This window comes from Heteronotia binoei, chromosome 2 (assembly GCF_032191835.1).
Source record: "Heteronotia binoei isolate CCM8104 ecotype False Entrance Well chromosome 2, APGP_CSIRO_Hbin_v1, whole genome shotgun sequence".
Lineage (NCBI taxonomy): Eukaryota > Metazoa > Chordata > Lepidosauria > Squamata > Gekkonidae > Heteronotia > Heteronotia binoei.
The window spans coordinates 180,151,371-180,165,417 of NC_083224.1; the positions used below are offsets into that span (position 1 = coordinate 180,151,371).

Sequence of the window (14,047 nt, forward strand, 5' to 3'; positions counted from 1 at the left end):
TTCAAAGACTTGCCTAATTTGTTAAGAGATTAGGCTTTGCTTGTAATGTTTTGCGTCAAGTTTAGGAATCATCCATTGGGTTTCAGAGCGAAGCACACAGAATACAAAACTGGGAATAGAAAGTTTTCATTTAAAAAAGAAGATAAAGGCTTTTTTTGTTCTGGTTGCTGAGAAAAACTCAAATATGTGTGACCAGTTTGTTCTAGGTGCCTACCAATCTGGATGAAGCTTCTGGTGCACCCACAGTCTCTGGAACAAAGTCCAGTTGATTTGTATAAATTATTTCCTTTAATAGTATAATGTATAATCACTGTATATGGGTTTGGTTTTTTAAAGTGTTGCTGTCACAGAGCTAAGTTTCTACAGCTGCTCCTTTAGGCTCCATTCACATGTTGAGAGCCTTTTTTGCTGCAGTGTTCAGCTCACATGTTCTTTCCTTCTTATTCTCTCTTCTCTGTAAGAATGCAGCTCTCCCTGCCTTGTTATCAGTGTGCCAAACTGCTGGAGAGACTCTGGAGGTGGGACAGCAGATGGCTCTTGTCAGAATTGCTGGTCAGCTTTTGGCTATCGCAAATGTTACACAGGTTAGACAATGTTCTGTTTTCCCCCCACACTGTTGCATTATCTTGTTTCCCTTTACCCATGAGGAGTATGGGTCTTCTCTGCTGTCTTCTCTGCTGTAGTGAGAGGACTCCAGAAGTGTGTGTGAGAGAGAGCAGACTTTGTTCATAATAATAGCAGAAACGTGCTGTTGTATCCCATTATAGTTATCTTCCTTGCCATATCAATTCATGGCCAGATTTCAGGTGCTGATGGCTCTTGTGAGGGGTGAGTGTTTTGTTGTGTGCCTACAGGCAGGCTCTGCTTCCTAACCCATTTAGGAAACAAACAAGCAACAAAGTGCCCCTCTGCCAAATAGCCCCTAACTGGATCTGGGCTAATAGGGGGCACACTGCCACGACCCAAACCAGTGCTAGCATACAGACTTCAGTCTGTGGAAGGAGTATAAATTCTGTGGGTTTAAAAAAGAGCCTGGTGGTGTTTAATTAATTTGTAATAAATGAAGTACATTGAGTTTCTCTAACCTATGTTTCACAGTGTGAATCTGCCTGCCATCATTGTTACGGAATATTTGATCTGCAGTCCAAGAAATCTTTCGCTAGTTCAGCTGGCCAGAAATGGAAGTGTTTGGGAGGCTATAACTCAGTGGTGGCCAGACTTCCTTATTGTAAAAGCCACATAGAATAAACATCAGATGTCTGAGAGCTACAAGACACGATCATCAGATATTTGAGAGCCACAAGGAATGGAGGGAGGAAGGGAGGGGGAGAGAAAGCAAATAGATAGGAGGAGGAAGAAGGGAGAGGCATAAGGAAAGTTACTTTAACTTCAAATGCATTCTCTAAGCCATTGGCTGGCTTGGCAAAGTGATTTGAAGAGACAAATGCCTTTTCCAAGCCAGCCAATGAGGCGGTGGGGGCTTCAAGAGCCATACAATATGTGTGAAAGAGCCACATGTGGCTGCCGAGCCACAGTTTGGCCACCCCTGGTATAACGTATCCTTCTTTCTCTAAGCAGTCAAAGGCTGAAAGCACAATATCATTCCAGCTGTTGAATTCCAGGGCCTCTCTTCCTTGCTGGCCTCTGTCCTGCAGTCCTGTTCCTGCACCCAGCTTGCTGTTCCAGGGAGGAGAGGCAACTCCAAGACTGCCACGGTGGAGGGGGTTCCTCCTTTGCTGCTCCTCCTTCTCTATCTTCCAGGCCTAGTTTCTGCTCCTTTCATGTTTGTCCTGAGTTGGAGGGAGGCTCCAAATGAGACTGCAAGCTGCTGTCTACTGTGTTTCATCTCATGCATCTAAATAGCATAGACAACTGGCATAGGAAGATGTTTGCCTGGAGTTTTGGTTCTTATAATTACAGCATATTTTTCTTGTCCCGTGAAGATCTTCAGTCAGCTCTGCCTGCAGCAGGCCTTTTGCTTGATGTTTCGTCTTCTGGAACATTGTATCCAAATGGTGGAGCCTCAAATGCTAATTCAGGTAAGAACCAGTGCAGTGAACAAGGTTAGAGTCAACACACGACTAGCAAGCCACTCGTCAACACGGATCGTTGCTTACAATGAAAAATGCATTCTCCCGTCCTGCTGCAACCTTGCTTTCCGTTTCCTGGGATTCATGAGAACTCTGGTCCTCAAAATGCAGAGTTTATTTATTTATTTTTCGTATTTATATCCCGCCCTCCAGGCTCAGGGCGGCTAACGACATTGTGATATCAACAATAAAACAAACAATTACAATAATAAATCAGTTAAGAAGTTAAAACAGTTTACAGTTTGAAATTATTAATACAATTTTAAAACAACAGTTTTGGTGCTAAAATTCATGACGTACATTCAGTGGTGTTGGGCATCTATATACTTTGGTTGAAGGCCATTCGAAATAATGTTTTGCAGGCCTTGCGGAACTGGGCAAGGTCCCACAAGGCTCTAACATCGTCTGGGAGTTGGTTCCACCAGTGGGGGGCTGCAATAGAGAAGACTCCTTCTCTAGTAGCCTTCAATCTCGCCTCCCTCAGCCCGGGGATTGCTAATAGATTTTGTGATCCAGATCTAAGTACCCTCTGGGGACTATGTGGGGAGAGACGGTTCCTAAGGTAGGCAGGTCCTCAGCCATATTGAAGAGATTGTGCCTTCTGCACTCATAGGGCCACGTGACAGGTAACAGATTTGCTGCACACTCACCAATAAACAGGTGGTGGCTGGAAGATACGAGGAATTTCATCTTAGAAAGTATTTCAGAGATTTGCTTTCCTCCAGGAATGCAAGGGTCATCAAGGTTGGGCATATTTTATTTTGAGGAGTACTGCCTGCATGAGAATTAGGCAGGGTGCAGGTATTGTCTCCTGACGATTCTGTCTCTTCATGGCTTTTACAGTGGTTTGGTGTTGCATCTGTAGCAATGGCAACCATGATCTCCATCAATCAGGGCCTGAAGCAGGCTAGCAAACTAGATTTAGAGGACTAACCTGGCTCCTAGTTTGCTTCTAGATATAACTCAGATTGCTGGTGTTGTCCTAGAAAGCCCTTGGCACTCTGGAACATAGGTAGCTGAAGGTCTGCCTGCTGCTCTTTCAGATAATAGGTATTTGCTGGATAGGGAACCTTCTGTGTGGTTATGCCTCATTTGTGGAACACCCTCCCAAGGCACATACCTGAGCCTTGGCAGCAATGTTGTTGCATGTGGGTCCATGTGCCTGCTTTCTTCCCCGGGCCATTACTTTGACCCTGCTTGTGGGGTAGCTCCTGTATTGCTTGGTGGTTGTCCCCGTTATAGTGCCATCTTGTTTGTGTTTATGAATTCAGACGCTACCTATAATGTCAAACTCGTGCAGAAATGCAGCACAAAATTCTTTTTAAAGCTAAGGAAGATTCTTCCTGGGGATGGGAAGGCAGGTTAGTGCTATGTAGGCCTTTGGGGCATTTCTGCTGTCCTAATGTTGTGTAAGGGATTGGCAGCATTATGTCTGCTCTGGGCCTCTGGAGTTCCTGTAAGCAAAGAAATGGCAGTGTGTGCCCAGCCTTTTGCATGGTATAAAGTTCGCAGTTGTTTTGATTATATCTAAATATTAGGAGAAACTGGTTAGGTCAGCCTGTCCGTGAAGCATTTGCTTCAGCAGCTGATTCCAGAGTGTATGCTGCCTTCTTTCTTTGTGTTTTTTTTAAAATAAAAACAGGCTGCATTAGGGCATAAAGGGGCACCATGACACTGTGCTTCAAAAACCCCAAAACAATTCTAGGACTTTGCTTGTTGATGGTTGGGTTGGTGCACTCCTTGCTTTTGCATCTTGCTGGTTGGACTTGAATGTGCCACTTTAGACATTCTGTTCTCATTAGAACAAATTCCTGTTCTGTAACACTCCTTTAATTTTGATTCTCTCTTCATGTAGGTATTGACACTGCAGAATTCTCTCGTCCAGCTGAATCCCCCGGACCACGTTCTGCTTGCAGTCTTAGATTTTGTCTCTGCGGTGGGGAAATTATTTATTCCCCCAGATTGTCAGGTAAATGTGGTGGACTGGTATTCTGTCTGTCCCTTGGGTATCTTTCTGCATGTGTCCTTTATGGTTGAAGACAATGAAACCATGTACCAGAACCTTGAAAATTAATTTATCAGCAGCAGCCAAATAGTTAAGGAGGGTCTAAGTAAGCAGTCTGATCATTCAGAAAGCCGTGAAGGTTTACAAGATTATGCATGGGATAGAGAAGGTAGAGAAAGAAGTACTTTTCTCCCTTTCTCACAATACAAGAACTAGTGGACATTCAATGAAATTGCTGAGCAGTCAGGTTAGAACACATAAAAGGAAGTACTTCACCCAAAGGGTGATTAACTCATGGAATTCATTGCCACAGGAGGTGGTGGTGGCGGCTACAAGCATATTCAAGAGGGGATTGGATAAATATATGGAGCAGAGGTCCATCAGTAGCTATTAGCCATAACGTATTGTTGGAACTCTGTCTGGGGCAGTGATGCTCTGTATTCTTGGTGCTTGGGGGGGGGGGGGTACAGTGGGAGGGCTTCTCATGTCCTGGATCCACTGGTGGACCTTCTGATGGCACTTGGTTTTTTTGGCCACTATGTGACACAAAGTGTTGGACTGGGTGGGCCATTGGCCTGATCCAACATGGCCCCTTAGACTCCTTAGTCCTCCAGACAGTTTGTCACTCTTAATTTGACTCTAGGCATAGTGGACTTCTTGCTGTTGAGTTTATTTCAGCGTAGACCACTGATCTCTGGCAGCTTCAGTTTCAAACTGACACTTTCTACAGTGTTTCATATTGTATGAAGGTAGTGTACATTTAGGCAAACCGAGGGCTGAGCCAGTATTTTGTTTGATGCTTTATTTGAAGGATGAGGAATATGGTTTCTTTGCCAGCAAAATTGGCCATGGATTTCCTGTCGTCAGGTCGTCATTTTAATAATATTCCAAGAAGGGTGATTAAGGGACTATATTGGAATAGAAGCACAAATAATAACTGTTTTTGCTTGTTAGGTACAGGTTCTGTCCCAGGTGTCCTGTCTGTTTGCTACTTTGCTTGCCAGCAATACTTGGCTGATTCATCAGCATGCCCTAGAGGCGTTCATTCAGTTCGCAGAGGTAAGAGCACTTATGCTGGGGCAGAGGTGAGTGCGCACAGTCATCCCCGAATTGAGCTCCTTTAAGACCAAACTTTACACTCACCCAGAGCTTTTTTTGTAGCAGGTTAACCATAACTAAATCGCATCAGCAACAATGGTACTAATGTGCTGCAATTATTTTTAGCTGAACAGGGCCTACTGATGTCAAGGGGTCAGTGCGGAGCTTTTTTTGTAGCAGGAACTCCTTTGCATATTAGGTCAAACACCCCTGAGGTAGCCAATCCTCCAAGAGCTTACAGGGCTCTTAGTACAGGGTCTACTGTAAGCTCTTTGAGGATTGGCTACATCAGATGGGTATGGCTTAATATGCAAAGAAGTTCCTGCTACAAAAAAGCCTTGCACTGACCCATTGACATCAGTAGGCCCTATTCAGCTAAAAATCATTGCAGCACATTAGTACCATTGTAGCTGATGCTATTTAGTTGTGGTTAACTTGCTGAATCAGGAGTCCATTCTTCAACAGTCACCCCAACACTACTATAAGCATACGTATGTGAGTATGTATATTTGCCATTAAAGGATAGGCTACCAAGGAGAAATGAACACAGATGGAAACACTTGCCATTTCTGTGCAATGGCTCTGTACTACTTCGGACTAGGATTTCAGCAGCAACTTTTACTTTGCTTTTCATCAGTTATATTATCCTTATGGAGATCAAGGTGGCTTATAGAATACATAAAACAGATTACCTAAATACACAGAAAACCAAAATTTTAAAACCAGAATCACAAAATCATAATTTAGGACTGCTTAAATCAAATACTTGAGGTATGGTTAAAAAAATATATATAGAATTTTAAATTAAAATTAAAATATATGTATTGGTTGGCAAACAGTGAGAAAAAATTTAGGAGCCTAACCTTTGAATGATAAACTACACACATTTTTGTTCACAATTCTGGAAAAGTGCTTCCAGTTGTTTCGGGGAAATGCCGTGGGAGTCTTTGATTCTTTCTGTGAAAGTAACCTAGTAAACAGTTTGGGGGTGTTTTGAGTGTATGTGAAATTCCCTTTTCTTTCTTAAGGAAACAAGCCATGAAGACATAATTCCCCAGTGCCTCAGCTCTGAAGAAACTAAAAGCAAAGTTGTCTGCTTCCTGTCAAAGGTATTTTATATAGAAATTACAAAGCTGCCATTGGACTGGATCAGGGTTTTTAGAATCAAAATGGTTATTATTATGATAGCCACTGGGTATACATTCATATTCAGGAAACATGTGAATTTCAACTCTTTTGAATCAAGATGTGAATCTTTTTCTTTCTTTCTGGGGAGGTGGTCCCTAAATGACTCAAGTCACTGCCTAAGGTGACATCTTTTTTGTCATGCTAGATATGTGCCACTCCTTCTCTGATAGTTTTATTCCAAGTTCCTGCTATCCTGTTCTGTGGAAAAGCCACTAGCAACTGGCTAAACAATTCACCATTGGGGGAGGTGGGGTTGGAGCATAGCTGCTGGCTTGTTTCTCATGCAGAACTTCGCTATAATGGATTATAGCTGAGGGAAGGACACAGAGAGAAGCCCTGATTACGAAGAATGGACTTTATAGTCTGTTTTAGTGGGAAAATAGGAATTTGGTATCTTTATTCTTGGCTTTGAATAGTTTGTTCAGTTCTCTGTCGGTGAAGGAAAGAGTACACATCAGGTTACTCCTACTGGTGGCGGTGGAAAGTGCTTCATCACAGCCAATTTATTTATTTTCTGCCTTTTAACCCTAGTGGGGACGCAAAGCAGCTCTTCTCCTCCATTTTGCCCTCACAACAACCCTGTGAGGTAGGTTAGGCTGAGACCGTGTGACTGGCCCTGGGTCGGCCAGCAAGCTTCCACTACACAACATACTACTTCCCTGAAGGGTTTTCAAGGCAAGAGGCATTCAGAGGTGGTTTGCCATCGCCTGCCTCTGCAGCAGCCTTGGATGTCCTTGGAGGTCTCTCATCCAAATGCCAATGTGCCAACCATGCTTAGCTTCAAAGGTCAGGCTAGCCTGGGCCATGTAGGGAAAGTGATGCAAAAAAGCTAGCTGGGTGTTTAGCCCTGCCAGTGGGAGGTAGAACTTCCCACATCTGGTTCAGTTTGCCTTTATTTTAATTTTTTCTCCCCCCCCCCCCGCCTCCCCTTCTTTCTCAGGCCAACGGTAAGCAAATTGGAGGTGCTTTTGGTATCATCTGAGGCTGAGGGTGCAATTTGCCCCCTTTTCCTACTTGACTCTCACCTCCAGGCCAGGCCAAGGGGAAGCATCCAGAGCAGTGACTATGGGGACATCTGGCAACTTGTAACCTTTGGGATTTGGCTTGCCTGAGGAGCAATGCAAGGCACTTTTGTTCCCAGACTTGCCTGAGCATACATGCTTACATAGAGCCTTTTGCTGACTGCTTGAAATTGAGTTTCTATGTATCTAAACTGGTTCTCTCTGGCTAGTCCTGCTAGATTGCGACTTGGCATGGTTTCTCAATTTGGTTCTGTAATGGTGTTATGATCATCTTACCTTGTTGTTACCTAGTCATGTTTCTTAAATTGTAAACCTCTTCAAGCTGTACGAAAAGATGTGGCTGAAAAGATATGTTTAAAGCGGCCTGCAATTGGGTGACCTATTCTCTGATGGATAATGTAGCTGCTTCTCCTTAGTTACTCCTCCTGTGGCTTTTTCTCCCAGGACTGCCGTGCAGAGGAGATGGCAGAAGCCAGAGCAGAACGAATGAAAGAGGAAAATGGTCTTTTCCATCGGCTCTTTGTAGAGGCTAGAGCAAAGAGACAAAGGACTGCGGTATTACAGGTACGTTGTGCTCTTTTGTGGGTGAGGAGCCTCATCAGATGTGAGTGTGCCAATTGTCAGTAGTGCCCCCATACCCACTGTCATGGTCCAGCACACCTCTGTAAACAAAGAAGGCATTTTTGGCTGGCTGTTTACCAACTGCCCTGTGAAAGCAAGCCACAAAGTGGTTCTGCTCCACAGCTTGTTCTGGCCTCACAGTCACTCTGGCTACTCTAAAAGTTTGGGACCATGGTAATGGGGCAGAAGGGTGGACAGAAGAACTGCCAACATTTTCTCCTGACTAGCCACTTTGTTTTTAGGAACTGCTGTGGAAGGAGATTTGAGGCAGAGAGGCTGTTAAGATGCATTCTAAGACGATTGGGCTTTGTTGTAGCAGCCCCCTTTCCCACCACTGAATTTCTGTGGATGGAATCCACAGAAATTTCTGTGGATGGAATCCACCTACAACACCCATCATTATCCGGCTTGTGGCGGAACGTTCTAAGCAACTGCACCAGTGACGTGCAGATCACTGGGGGGGGGGGGTGGGGAGCAGCTTTTAAAGATATGACCGGAGCTGGCTGTTTCCCAGTGTGTTGCACCCTCTTCTTTCTTTGCCAGTGCAGGCTGGGCTCCCAGCTCATGGCAGGAAACAGTGTTTTCTAGGACCTACCCAGTTTTTAGGTCCAATTCTACATAAGAAACTAGAGCCAGAAAATCAAATGCCACCCCACAAAGCTCTCTAGGGCCTACGTGTGTGTGTGTGTAACAGGGTGTGGGGTTAGTCTTGCATTTGTTAATGCTTTGCTATTATAGATGCCTTGCCATAGAAGTATTCTTGTGTTTCAACCTGCAGTCCTCCCCCAAAAGAACATGCTACTCACCCAGTGAGAGGCAATATGAGTCTGCGATTGACAGTGCTGCAGGGGCCCTGGAGGCTGTGAAGCTACTGTTGCAGAAGGGCCCACCGCCAATATGGCTTGCCAAGAAACTGGAAGCATTGCAGACGACACTGAACAGCCTGAAGGACAGCACACACTGACCCACGCTTATGCTCTCACCTCTGGATCCCTTCAGTACTTATTGCGAGCAGCAGCTGCCATTCTTGACTCAGCCTCTTTTGGCTTGTGCATGTCACACGGCGGCCTTTTGGCTAGAAGGGTAAGGTACTACTCACCTGGACTAAAATACCTGTAAATTTCCCAGACTGCCACCTTAATGACTTTTTAAATGACTTAATGTAGTTCAAAACATAAAACACTCATTGGTTTCAGAGTGGTTTTCATTCAAAGGATACCTTCTGGAAAACAGAAATCTCAACAGCGGCAGATAAGTGGGAACAAAATAGATTTGCTGCTGTTCTGTCTTACAGACCCCGTTCTCAGGTCCGTTTGCACAAGAGCTTTTGGAGAACGTCTGTCTTAGCATCTTGCACCTCTAAATAGGTGCACTCTGAGGCTTAATCTAAACAGATGGTACAAACACGATGAGTAAGTTATCCATTTATTTTTTCCTAGTGTTCTCCACAAATAACTGTTCCAGAAAGATAAAACCATCTATCTTCAATGCATTCCCTCAGTCCGACAGCTGTTTTTCTAGCACCGAGGGCAGCAGGCCCGCCTTGCAGGTCTGAAAAGTAAATACTTGCTCCTCCTGGGAAGGTATTCTGAAGGGGTTTTTTGCTGCTTGTGGGGGGAAAAATTGTCCAGGGCACAGTAGAAGCGGCAAACTCCGACACAAGCAAAAGTCTGGTATTACCAGTTGGTTTCATCTTCCCACTTTAGCTCCTCCTCTTCTTCCCAGCCAACATCGTCTACCTGGAATACACAAACATTAGAATGCCTTGTGGTCTTGCTGACAAAAACTGATTAACTTGTGCCTTGGGAAGCTAAACAAGGAACAGGTCAAAACAAGTTTACCCTGGAAAGGTTTTTTGGTTTGCAGACAATAAAGCAGGAGACCACTATCACTTTAAAAAGTTACAACAAACTTATTCTAGAATTAGGGTTGCCAGGTCTCAATGACATGCCAGCGGGGAGTGAGAGGAAGCCTTCCAGGAGTGGGGCAGGGCTCCGCCCCCAAACTGATGTCATGCAGAAGTGACATGCTGGGGATGCCATGCAGCAACGCTGGTTTGAGGGAAAATCTCTATGGTAGAATTGCCCTCAAACCATAGTTTTTGCCCCCAAACCAGAGTGTTGCTGCTTGAGGTTGGGGGATCCCCCCCCCACCACCCTGGAAATGGGAACCCTAGCTGGAATACACTTTTAAAGCAAAGCTCACTTAATCAGGTGCATGCAGTGTATATGGTCAATTAGCAGCATAGGTTTCAAAGAGGAAGGCTGGGAGGAGGAAGACATTGTTAGCCGCCCTGAGTCCACTTGCGGAGAGGGCGGGATAGAAATTGAATGTAATAAATTAATAATAAATTACAGAGAGAAGCTAATTTAATAGCATGTTCAACAACAAAAAACCCCCACTCAATCAATTTCCACCCAGTTGCGTGTAGCTTTTGATATAGGTTCACTGGTTTTATGGATGTACGCTTCTTCACACATTAGATTTAAGTTAGCTGTGATGCACAAAAACGTATGATGAAATGAGTTCCTAGTTGTGTCACTAGACTTCTGCCTATTTTGCTGCTACAGCTGGGCATTGCTACCTATCTGGAATTAGTCTGTCCAGACGTAAGAAAACTTTAAGCTGGGAAATCCCAGGAAGCCTCCGTGTTACAAAAAAGGATGGACCACCAGATAATAGCAGCCTTCAGTCTCAGAAGGAACAGTCAACTGTAGTCGGAGAAGTGAGCAGTAAGTTACAGAAGCTCATCTCCTGCCAAAACCCATTAGACTTTAAGGTGCTATTGGACTCTTGCTCTTTTCTACTGCTAGTGGACTACAAAGTGTGGATGCTGGCATTAAGCTGAGAACTACTTAAAGCAGCATCCCTCTAGCATAATTAAATAGCTATGAAAAGCATGTAACATTATCTGTGCACTGCCTCCCCCAGAACTCTTTTAATACACTGGAACTCCCAAGCTCATGTCTCTTTTCACAAACTCTTTGGGCACCAAGGGCTAAATGTTGACAGTTCAAGTTTAAAAGCGATTTGTGTTGCGCAGCCTTTCTTTTTTCCTTAATGTTGCTTTTTATTCAAGCTGGAAGACACCAGTTCCCAAAGGCTTCTGCTGAATAGTGGCTCACCCGAGAGTGAAGTCCTGTGGTACTCTGCTTTAGCTTGGAAACTAAGAGAGACAAGCAGAGAGCCCCAGCCATTCAGCCTAATGGTGAATGAAATACACACTGAGTTCACTCTAGGTTACAGGAGCATCGAGCCTCCTGGCCGCTTGGCTTTCTTTTGCAACCTCACAGATAGTCATCCTGCAGCAAAATCTTAACAGGCTTTCTGGAGGCTGAAAAGGTCTGTTTCCATGAAAGTTTTTTTGGGGGGAGCTATTCTAAAATTACTGGAAAGTTATCTATGGCTCTCCAGATTGTACATACCGGCTCACCAATCTATACATGAAAGGCTGCCAGAAAATCTTGTATTGCTGTTCCCTTGCTTAGTCAGGTCAGAGCAATCTGAGTGTAGCAGCAGAGTTCTGTGCCTCAAGAACACAGCCCTAAATCCTCACCTCTGTAACAGCAGCAGCTGCAAATTTGGAAGAAAACCGCACCTTCTGAGAATCACCCACACTGCTGGAAACGGCATCTAAGTTGCTCTGAGCAACAGGATGGGGCCCGAGCTCTGGCAGAATCAGGAGTGCTGATGCAGGTTTGATGTCTGGCACCATATCAGCAAACCAGTCCAGTTCAGGGTCATGCAACTCTTTCTTCTTCACCTGGATCGTGAATTCCTCTCCTAAACCGCATTCCTGCTTTGGAGACCGTTCCAGATGTGACGCCTTGGGCTGCCTGCAGCTTTGGTCCTGCGGGTCCTTGGGGGCATCCCGACTGTGGCTGCCAGGCCCAGAGGAAAAACTCGAAGGCAGAGTTCTAAATTCTGTTTTGAACTCCAGCGTACTGGGAGGGAGCCGAGGCTCTGCAACGTCATTGGGTCTGTTTCCTGAGGAGCTTAAGGGAGAGTTGTGAGCCGCATCAGCCCAAGTTTTCTTATCTGTGAGATCATGGTTGGAAAGACAGGGACCACCGCCAACATGAAGCTCTTGCCTTTCCAGATTGACAGCTGTGCTTTGCTCAGTCTCTGGCTCCTCACACTCACTCCAGTCCGGCCATTCCTCTGTTGTGTTCTCTGTTCCCAGCAGGCAGCTACCACTGCTCCTCAATGCGTTTAATCCAGCAGGAACTCCATTTAAAGACCAGGAAGCGTCTTCTTGTCCCCCTGTGGGAGGCACACAACATCATATCTGCTCAAGAAACAAGCCTGACAATCCTATCATGGATCAGGACTATATGCGAGAGTAAAAATGCTGGTGACTCCCTGCCTTCTCTCCTCCAGCTGCCCTTTTTCACCTGCTTCCAAGGGATGGTTGCACCCAGTTTTCTCTTTTCACTGCCCCTCCCCAATACTCCAAGGCATTTTGTCCACAAAGGCTCATCCAACCCTCAGAATCAAGTTTTCTAGCCCTACATCAACAGTCAACCTTGCCAAGCGATTAAAAGGAAATGCTCATGCAATGAAGTAGAAGAATTGCAGATTTATATCCCACCCTTCTTTCTGAATCAGAGACTCAGAGTGGCTTACAATCTCCTTTATCTTCCTCCCCCCACAACAGACACCCTGTGAGGTGAGTGCAGCTGAGAGAGCTTTCACAGAAGCTGCCCTTTCAAGGACAACTCCTACGAGAGCTATTGCTGACCCCAGGCCATTCCAGCAGTTGCAAGTGGAGGAGTGGGGAATCAAACCCTGTTCTCCCAGATAAGAGTCCACACACTTAACCACTACCCCAAACTGGCTCTCCAGACTGAATGGGCATCTCCCAGTCTAAAGTGGTGAAAATTAAGTGCTTGGTGCAGCAAAACCTTGGGAAGACTTTAGCAGCAAGGACTGAAACATAATAAGGGTAAAGCGATTACCTTTCTTTAAGGCCACATGAGAATCTTGCCTTGGCACATGGTTCTTGTTGCTGAAGGACATATTTCCAGAGTTGGGGCACTTGAAGAGGATGCCTGAAGGATTACTCTGCAGGGGCTTATAGGTTTGCTTACTCTGGCAGCTCATTATGTGAGTGGGAGATTCTGTAAGGATACACAAGCAAAATACACTTGAATTTATATGCCACCATCAAGCTCTCGGCATGGCGGGACATATAGGATAGGACTGTGCTGTTTAGACAGAAACTGCCTATCTCTTACTCTGAAATTGACATAACTTTTAGCATAATTAACATGACTTTGAAATTAACATAACAGGTGATGTACTCAGATGATCTTGCGGCACACAAATGGGCTTATTCACTTAGAAAATTTGAAAACAGCAAGAACATAAAAACAAGGCAAGCCAATTAAAACAGGTCAGTAAAAACATGCAGGGGCATAAACACAATATAAAACAAAGCATTCTTAAAATGTTGACAGAAGAGTCTTCAGGCTAGGAGAGGACCATAAAACAAACAAAAAGGACAGATCTCTTTAAACAATGACGATGAGAAATGTTTTGGGCTAGTTAAGGAAGGTGCCAGGCAAACCTCAAGGGGGAAGGCATTCCCCACAGGAGAGACACCACCACTGAAATGGAGGAAACCCTGCCTCTAGTTGCCACTTGCCTCACCTTTGCAGGGGGTGGTGCATGGAAGAGGAGGATTTGGTGGGCTGGGCAATACTGGAAGAGGCAGGCCTTCAAACACCCTGGCCCCAAGTTGTTTAGGGCCTTAAAATAGCCCACATTTGAAATTGCACCTGGAAACAGATGCGCAGCCAGTGCAGATCTTCCAACACAGGTGATATGATCCTTGCATTCACCCCCTGGCAGTAACCTGGCTGTCATATTCTGGATCTGTTGAAATTTCTGAACTCTGCAGACTGTAGCCAACTTTGAGGAATGGACAAAGGGTATCCCCCAAAACTGGTGAAAAGCACGACGTGGCCAGGATCTAGCAGTATCCCAGGGCTATAAACCTCTAGGACAGGCTGACTTCTCAA

The 14,047-nt window shown here is 45.0% G+C and overlaps 2 protein-coding genes across 2 annotated transcripts in view; one reads left to right on the forward strand and one right to left on the reverse strand.

Moving 5' to 3' along the window:
* FIRRM (FIGNL1 interacting regulator of recombination and mitosis) overlaps positions 1-9,219 on the forward strand; it is a 33,020-nt gene extending 23,801 nt beyond the window's left edge. The window contains exons 18-24 of the mRNA XM_060232589.1: positions 462-584; positions 1,944-2,039; positions 3,946-4,059; positions 5,050-5,154; positions 6,222-6,302; positions 7,848-7,967; positions 8,803-9,219. Of these exons, the coding sequence (XP_060088572.1) occupies positions 462-584; positions 1,944-2,039; positions 3,946-4,059; positions 5,050-5,154; positions 6,222-6,302; positions 7,848-7,967; positions 8,803-8,988 (825 nt within the window). The 3' untranslated portion in view covers positions 8,989-9,219. The remainder of the gene's footprint in view (positions 1-461; positions 585-1,943; positions 2,040-3,945; positions 4,060-5,049; positions 5,155-6,221; positions 6,303-7,847; positions 7,968-8,802) is intronic.
* A 217-nt stretch (positions 9,220-9,436) lies between these two features.
* The window catches only part of SCYL3 (SCY1 like pseudokinase 3), a 30,716-nt gene continuing 26,105 nt past the window's right edge, over positions 9,437-14,047 (reverse strand). Inside the window, exons 12-14 of the mRNA XM_060232597.1 lie at positions 12,983-13,144; positions 11,581-12,287; positions 9,437-9,763 (exon numbers count right to left, since the gene is read on the reverse strand). Coding sequence (XP_060088580.1) covers positions 9,701-9,763; positions 11,581-12,287; positions 12,983-13,144 — 932 coding nt within the window. The 3' untranslated portion in view covers positions 9,437-9,700. The remainder of the gene's footprint in view (positions 9,764-11,580; positions 12,288-12,982; positions 13,145-14,047) is intronic.